The sequence below is a fragment of the Pundamilia nyererei genome, unplaced genomic scaffold (genome assembly GCF_000239375.1).
Source record: "Pundamilia nyererei isolate P.nyererei 1_Seehausen unplaced genomic scaffold, PunNye1.0 scaffold00039, whole genome shotgun sequence".
Lineage (NCBI taxonomy): Eukaryota > Metazoa > Chordata > Actinopteri > Cichliformes > Cichlidae > Pundamilia > Pundamilia nyererei.
In genome coordinates, this window is record NW_005187440.1 from 3,634,317 (window position 1) to 3,643,203 (window position 8,887).

The 8,887-nt window shown below is 40.5% G+C and overlaps 1 protein-coding gene across 4 annotated transcripts in view; it reads right to left on the bottom strand.

Moving 5' to 3' along the window:
- trim33 (tripartite motif containing 33) overlaps positions 1–8,887 on the bottom strand; it is a 32,901-nt gene that overhangs the window by 5,745 nt on the left and 18,269 nt on the right. For 2 of the 4 annotated variants that reach the window (XM_005730822.2, XM_005730821.2), the window contains exons 11-18: positions 6,079–6,135; positions 5,681–5,881; positions 3,329–3,458; positions 2,992–3,055; positions 1,418–1,571; positions 804–1,234; positions 349–460; positions 197–271 (exon numbers count right to left, since the gene is read on the bottom strand). In XM_005730822.2, coding sequence (XP_005730879.1) covers positions 197–271; positions 349–460; positions 804–1,234; positions 1,418–1,571; positions 2,992–3,055; positions 3,329–3,458; positions 5,681–5,881; positions 6,079–6,135 — 1,224 coding nt within the window. The remainder of the gene's footprint in view (positions 1–196; positions 272–348; positions 461–803; positions 1,235–1,417; positions 1,572–2,991; positions 3,056–3,328; positions 3,459–5,680; positions 5,882–6,078; positions 6,136–8,887) is intronic. The other 2 variants (XM_005730824.2, XM_005730823.2) reach the window with 1 other exon arrangement.

The following is an 8,887-nucleotide window of genomic DNA, read 5'->3' on the forward strand; positions in this document are numbered from 1 at the left end:
TACAAAATATTTATGACCACATTTTGAGCCCATATAATCGGACATTTATTAATTTTGGAAGAAAAACAGAAAATACAGGAGTTAATGTCAAACAACACACGAAATGAGGAACAATTAAATTTTGCTAACAACACAAGGAAGTAGAATCTTCACAGCAGCAATGGTGGTGCAGCACAGCTGACACAGTGCTACTTACAGAGCTAGGAACAGGTTCCCTAAAGCCCACGCTGAGCTCATGACAGAAAATGTACAGCAGGAGGCGTTCACATTTCTGAGGACATAAGAAGAGAGAATTAGTTGCCTTGTATCAGTCACATCAATGTGGATTACTGTGGTTGTTTTACTGACCCTTTGGTCCTCAGCACTCAGGCCCGGCTCTCCTTTGCCCTTCCTGCTATCATCACAGTACTCTATTTCAGGGTTGGTTATACTCCGACAAAACGTGCAGAGAAAGTCGCCCCTGTGACACACAAATAACACACAGCACATTCAGAATCGCATGGAAGTGTGTTTGGGGGTTTAAAGAGATCAACGCGTCTGCTGGTATCACAGCCTGTGACTATTATTCGGCTATTATATTACTAATGTCTTTCTTTTTTCTGTTGCATCTGTGACTTCCTGAAATCCACCCAACTACTTTTTATTTTAATTTATTGTGCTTTTGAAGTTTTATTGCATCTATGTTTCACAGAGTGACCTTGTAAAAATAAGATTTTAATCTAAAGCATTTGGGAGATCTGTAATCTTTTTTTAGGGGACGTCCAATCAATAAAATAAAATAAAACTCCGTTGTAATCACTTACTTTGGAAATATTTTTATGGTGGGTACATGGCATTTCATGTGAAACACTTTGGGGCACCGGTCACAGCACAGCAGATCACCGCCATTGATACAAACAGCACACCAGTCTTCATTTGGGTCATCCTCTTTCCCTTCAACATTCCCGGTTCCAGTAGAAGCCTCACTCCTTTTGGTTTCTCCCCCCTTATTTGAGTTTCCATTAGTGAGTGGAGCAACTGTCGTGGTGCTGCTGCTCTCTGTGGCTGACGAGGTAGTGGAGGTCATTGTGGTTGTGGAAGAAGATGACGCGGCTGTACTGGAGTCATTGAGTCCAGAACAAGGTGTCTCAGACTGAGGTTCCGTTTTGATGCGCTCGCCTAGAGCCTTGAGAGCGTCTTGGCCTGCAGATACAGCTCCCACTACAGGATGGGGGCTGTTCTCTGGACTGCTCATCTTCAGGGGAAAAGCACACACAAAGCAGTGTTTTAATGCAAAATGACAATATTTGACAAAATAAAGACACTACTCTAACTAAATACAGCTTTGTCAACAGTGTTATCATATCACTTTTTCTGTTGAATTTGCAGTGCTGTACTGCAATATGATATTATCACATTACAACTGTATATATCATACCATGCAGGCACTCCTTCCAGCATCTTTCCCCCGCTCTGTCTTCAGAGAAGAAGCTGGACAGCTATAGCTGTCATCTGTACCAGGCTCCTGCTTCACCGTCACCTGCTCCACTGCTGCTCCACCTCCTGGCCCTCCCCTTCCTGCAGAACTACAGCTGAAACAGATAGAAACAAACCAAATTTTATCATGCTTCCTCATTTATATATAATTGACTTATTATGAATAAACCTGCATAACTGGAAAAGAACATGAATTTTGTTCTGACTCAGTCGTTTTTGTAAAGCATTATTTTTAAATAGATAGGCTAGAGAGGGTTATTTCATTTGAAATAACTTTTATTTGTTCTGCACTCTTATTTTCTCTGTCCAAACAAACCTTTCTATTAATAAATGCAGAACAAAAACGCACGATTTCTGAATCAGAAGAATGGAGATACAAGAAGGAAAATGCAAAGTTGTCTGACTCCCGTTCCAGACCACATACAGTTCTCATGTTAAGATGTAAATAACATAGCAAAGATTAAAATTACAGTTGCCAAATTTAACATCACATTTAACAGTGAAAACACTGTGAAATAGAGCACCTTTAATACATCTTGCCTAGGAGAAGCAAAGACTTCCTGAAATCCTGGATCTACAGAGGAGACACTATTTGTTTTCTGGTGATGCTCTGATAGGAGCATCATCTTATAGCAAGTTGAGTGCAGCTCAGACTTTCAACAGGTGACTAAATCAGCCAGTAAGATGTATTTGTTTTAATGTGGTTGTGTTGTCAGCATTTCAAAGATGCTAAAGAGTCCTTCAATTAGTTTTAATACATTTGTCTGAATCTCAGCACACAGCAGACTCCTGTACACTCATCCTGTGCATTCATTCTGTTGCCTCCATCGGCACTAAAATCATCAGTGTGCGAGCATTTCCACTGATTGCCCAAACTATAACAGAAACACCGCTTATCTTGAAAGATGAGATGGTACAAAGAGTAGTTGCTATTTATCCTCCACAGTTTTCTTTGTCCATCATTTTTACAGAGGTAGCTTTTTTATTGCATCAGCCAAAATCCACAATTCTACTTCACATCTTTGTACAAACAACAACTCATCAAGCATTGTTGACTGTTCTGTTCAGTCATTTTCTTTACAAAGCAATTTATCACTCCCATTTATCAGGACATTTTCTCCTGAGTGAATGATGTTGCCATAAAACAGAAACAATAGTCAATACATCAACAGCAGATTTTTACTTAAGCTCCTCACAGCATCAGGATTCAATCTTAATCTAAACGACCCCTTTTTGTACCTAAGCTGGACCGGTTTAGTGTCGATTAGTCCAATTACTTTTGAGCCGATTACTGCACATATAAAAAGCATTTTCCCACACAGTTCTTTCAATATTAAAATAATACCACAATATATTCATATTGTAGATCTTATATGATTATATTATCGCTACAGATGTAAATGATATAAATGAAAAATGTTACATTATTATGGACCCAACACCATGCTAAAGGTCATGGAAACACTTGTAAATCCTTTCTCCTTGCTAATAAAATTTTGACTTATGTTGTCTTACCTGCCCCTGCTGCCTGTGCTGGAGTTGCTGGAAGGCCGTGCTGGCGTATGGGAATTAAACACACCTGCAGACATAAATGAAACAAGGAACAAAACATCCATGATCACCTCTTTCTCTGGGTACACATTAAAGCTCTTCAACATGTACACAGCACTTAAGCAGGGAAAGAAAAGAAAGAAGAAGAAAAAAAAAAATAAATCAGTGTCATTTAGATCAAAGGCTAAAAATCCAAAGCTATTAATGCCGCCCGAATATCCCATAGACTGTATGTGATTTAAAACTGCAACAACGTTACAAATAAAACATTAAATGATATTTTAAAAAGACATGCGGATACCTGAAGATCCAGGAGAGTGTGTGGATAGTCCGGGTGAGGGGTTCATGTCCACTGAACCCAGCTGAAGCTTGCTGGCTGTGATCCCGCGATACATAAGGTCTCCAAGGTAGTTGGTACCTGCATCCTCCAACTACAAAAAAAGTAGAGCGATAGAGAAAAGTTAGTGAAGAGGCCAAAAATAAAAATAAACAAATAATGAAATAGTGATATCCAACCAAGGTAAACACCACCAGCTACAGACAAATGTAATCCCAACTAACTTTACCATTCCTGGTCACATGACACATTTTATGTAACTATACAAATTCACACATTGCTCATCATGTTTTCAAATATCTAATTTATGAGTTTTTTTAATCTAAGCTTCACAGATATGAAACATCTTTCAGTGCTAGTGATTATTGTTGGGTCTGTGTTTCCACAAGCCCCGCTGGTTTAGAGACTTATTCATCATGAAGAAAACAAAACAGTCAGCGATCGATCGATGTACTTGGAAGGGAGGCCTCGTTGGTGCCGTCTACCACAAAATGACCCCAACGATGGCCTCCGCTTGCTGCCTTTTATTGGGAAAACAGTTCACACAATACACATCACAGCAAAAGCACCACCCACGTAAAACCCCCAAATGGTTACAAAGACAAGGCACTATGCGTGTGTATGTGTAAACATCTGTGTGTGCGTGTGTGTGTGTGATACCTCCTGCTGACCAAAAGGGTCATAAAAGCAGGAAGCAACATCACAAGAAACAGATCTTCCAGATAGGATGTGCCTGTGATAAAACACTACAGCCCCCGCCCAGAATTCCTTTCATCACAGAGTTAAAACAATGTAGAGATGGTAAGCATAAAAATGACAACATTTAACAATTCACTCTAACAATTATACAACCAGAAAACAACATATACAAACTTTATACATTTTAATATTTATTGCGCAACTATTTGCGTTTTTCTATGCCAGGGTGCTGGAAAGGAGAGTTCGTCCGCTAGTCGAACCTCGGATACAGGAGGAACAATGCGGTTTTCGTCCTGGTCGCGGAACACTGGACCAGCTCTTTATCCTCTCGAGGATACTCGAGGGTGCATGGGGAGTTTGCCCAACCAGTCTACATGTGTTTTGTGGGCTTGGAGAAGGCATTCGACCGTGTCCCTCGGGGTGTCCTGTGGGAGGTGTTGCGGGAGTATGGGGTGTCTGGCCCATTGCTACGGGCCATTCGATCCCTATACGACCGTTGCAAGAGCTTGGTTCGCATTGCCGGCAATAAGTCGGACTCGTTCCCGTTCCTGGGCTCCGCCAGGGCTGCCCTTTGTCTCCGGTTCTGTTCATAATTTTTATGGACAGGATTTCTAGGCACAGCCAAGTGGCGGAGGGCTTTCGCTTTGGTGGCCTCAGAATCGCATCTCTGATTTTTGCGGATGATGTGGTTCTGTTGGCTTCATCGGGTGAAGGCCTCCAGCTCGCACTGGAACGGTTCACAGCAGAGTGTGAAGCAGCGGGAATGAGGATCAGCACCTCCAAATCTGAGGCCATGGTTCTCAGCCGGAAAAGGGTGGAGTGCCCACTCCGGGTCAGGGATGAGTTCCTGCCCCAAGTGGAGGAGTTCAAGTATCTCGGGGTCTTGTTCACGAGTGATGGGAGAAGGGAGCCGGAGATCGACAGACGGATTGGGGCTGCAGCTGCAGTAATGCGGATGCTGCACCGGTCCATCGTGGTGAAGAGGGAGCTGAGTGTAAAAGCGAAGCTCTCAATTTACCGGTCGATCTACGTCCCTACCCTCACCTATGGCCACGAGCTGTGGGTAGTGACCGAAAGAACGAGATCGCGGATACAAGCGGCAGAAATGAGCTTCCTCCGAAGGGTGGCTGGCCTCTCCCTTAGAGATAGGGTGAGAAGTTCGGCCATCCGGGAGGGGCTCAGAGTAGAGCAGCTGCTGCTCCACATCGAAAGGAGCCAGCTGAGGTGGTTCGGGCATCTGACAAGGATGCCCCCTGGGCGCCTCCTGGGTGAGGTGTTCCAGGCATGTCCCACCGGGAGGAGGCCCCGGGGCAGACCCAGGACACGCTGGAGAGATTATATCTCTCGGCTGGCCTGGGAACGCCTTGGTATTCCCCCGGATAAGCTGGAGGAGGTGGCTGGGGAGAGAGCGGTCTGGGCCTCTTTGCTTAGGCTGCTGCCCCCGCGACCCGGCCTCGGATAAAGCGGATGAAGATGGATGGATGGATGGATGGATGGAGTTAACACATTTTATATAATTTATACTGATTAAAAAAAAAAAACAATGTAATGAAATGTAATGTATTGATTGTTAATCAACTTTATTTTGAAAACTGAACAACAATAAAATGTGCTTACCTGAATGGGAGGGATCTCAGGTACGCAGGGCAGGTTCTCGGGATTGGTGACGGATGGGATGAGCTCAATAGGACCCATGGCAGGGTTTACAGGGCTACGGTGTGCGTGGGCGCCGGCCATACTAGCACTGGTGGGACTCGTGGGATTGGCATTATGCAGGGATGCAACCGGAAAAGGTCCTGCATGCCCTGGATTAGAATGCTACATGGAAAAAGAGAAGGGAAAGTATAGAGGAAAAGGAGGGAGGAGAGGAGGGAAGCAGGTCACTCACTGAGGTTTAAATAAGAAAAAAAGAAATCTTTGTTGTGCAAACAACATTGCTGCATCATCATGCATTTGAATGACCACACATGCTGCACAAGACAAATTAATGACAAAGTAAGAAAAAAGTGCCAAACCCCTGATTGTAGTAAGAAACGAAACCTTTGGTGGCTCATCTCAGATTCTATAGACATCTGGACACAAAGAAAAAGGGGCTGGATATAGTGGAGCTTCTCTTACCTAGCCGTGCATGCAGGCAGCAAATGTACATTTTTATATGGTATTCAAGAAAATTCATGTGTACAGATACACTGGAGAGGTAGTGTTAAGCAGAGCTGAGGAAGTCCTTTGCAGCCTTCTCTGGAACAACAGTTTCAGATTTCCTTTTCAAGGAATCATTAATGGTGTGTTTGGATGTTATACTTCATCAAATTTAATTATCAATTGTGTGTAGAAAATTGAATTTAAAAATTCATTTTTCCATAATAGCACAGCTAAATTTGAAATTAAAACCTGAATGACAAACAGTTTTAAATGGACTTTATATAATAACCCTGGCTTAATTATTCTAAAAATCAATTAACTGCATTCATTTCAGGACAAAAAAAATGTTTCGCTGCTTTTCTGAATGAATAAGACTGTTAAATTTACGAGAAAAGGTTTTTACATGTGTATCTGTTAAAAATCTAACGTGTTCCTTTCCTTTAACAGTGGCTTTTCAACCTTCTCTAAAAACCCAGTTATACCCTGCAATGCATGCATCATATAGAATTCAATTTACAGGCTTTTTTGAGTTTTATTATTTATATTTTTATATTCAATTTTATTTTCAGTTCAAGGAAATCTACTGTTAAAGAGCAGTTCATTGCTCATTGTTCATTGCAGGGAGGCTGCAGGTAGAGAGGCAGGGTACACGCTGGACAGGTCTGGGACAAGCTAATACAGAGGGACAGGTGATCTTTTACTCACATCACACCTACTGCAATTTAGAATCGCCAATTAACCTAATATGCATGTGGGAGGAAGCATGAGTGCGCAGAGGAAACCCAAATTGACACAAGGAGAACATGAAAACTCAAAGTGCTAACCACAATGCTACACTAGTAGCAATTATTGAGTCTCTTAAAGCCAAAGTCAAAGAAGAGACTCAATAATTGCCTTACTTATTCATGGTCTTAACATCGACCACAATAACCACGATTTTGGTCACAATCCAGCAGCTCTACTCACAACTAAATAAGTATTTATGTAGGGCTTTATATCCAACATCATCCAACAGCAGATTTCTTATTTTTAGGAGACAATAATCTTTTAATTAACGAAAATTGACGAAAATAAATGTCAATTTTCTCCTGAAGGTGAATTCCTTGTGCTTCTATAAAATACGTTGTGCATTTTAGCAAAAAAAGAAAATAAATATTACATTTAATAGTGCACACATATATACACAACACTTGCTTTTGAATTTTGCTAAAACCTTAACATTTACAGAGTTTACATTTCTTAAATTAACGCCACTATTCACCCAGATAAGCTTTAGTGATTCTGTTAAAGTCATACATGAAAGCAGATGGCAGAAAATACACATCTAACAGCCCGTTTCCCTCACAGGAACCTTTGTTGAGACTTCAATCTTGTTTCCAGTGTTAACTGCATGACTAAAAGGTGTCATCACATCACAAATCGGCCAAGTACACAATATATCAAGTCTGGTGTCTGAAACCATTGAAGTAAGAATGCAAGAAAGGGATGAAGTGAATTTGGATTCAAAAAGAGAAAAGGAAAAAGTGGTCCGCTCTCTTTGGGCTCATCTGGTTAAATGATGATTATACAAAAAATTAAAATTAAAATCTGACATTCACAGATATTATCCTTATTTTCTATATGGCTTGCATATAATTTGATAGATTACAGAAACTTTTGTTTGCCCCACAATAAAAAAAAAAAAGAAGCAGCATCTGTGAAATTATGTCCATTTTTATATTAGTGGGTGACATAAAAATGAAGAGATTTCTATGTAATGTGATCAGTGGATATTGCAGTGTAATTAGATTATTAATATTTTATATTCTTACATGAAAATGGTAGTTACATTTTTCTAATTCAGTTTCTTCTTGCACATACTGCAAATTGAACTTCAGCTTTGATTAAATGATGTAATTTAACCATGCTACTATTAGAAGAGTGAAGATAGACGGCTGCACCATCGGCTGTTAATTTAAAATGAATATGCATCTATGAATCAATGACTTTTACAAAAATACTGACGGTTGCCAGTGGTACCCCTCAGACTTCTATGAACTTCAAAATCTTACGTCAGCTTGTTCTCAAGTTATTGCATTCATGAGATTTGGTGACTCGCTGATCTAGAGGCCCAGGTCAATGATATTCAAACTAGTCAGAGATTTTTAGTAGATACACCTTTGGCATCAATTTGAAACTCATGTCATTTCGTTCTGGAGTTATCACATTAACTAACATGGGAGTTCATGAGGCAGACCCGCCAGGGTGACAACAATAACCCATTAGCTTAACGAATCAGAGCTACAAAGACACCCATCAAGATCAGTCTAAACTCAGACTGATAAAGGTGGGGCTGATGTTTTCTTTGGTAAAGGTTGAATCTGGACAAACACCCATAATTGTATTGTTTAGGAAGTCCTGATAGTGTCCTATAGAAAAAACGGTGAGGTTAATAATGTTTGAGAATATTAAAAATTATTAACCTCAAAAATGCCTTTATTTCTTTAATACTAGACTTTCTTACTTACACTTAGAGCTGGGCGATATGAGATTTTTTCATATCACGATATGTTTTTTTCATTTCAGGCGATAACGATATCCATCACGATATAAGCCAAATAACTATATTTGTAAGATTTAAATGTGCCGTTGCTCACAAGTAAAATGTGAAATAATCAGCAGCTTGTTTTGATTTAAATATTT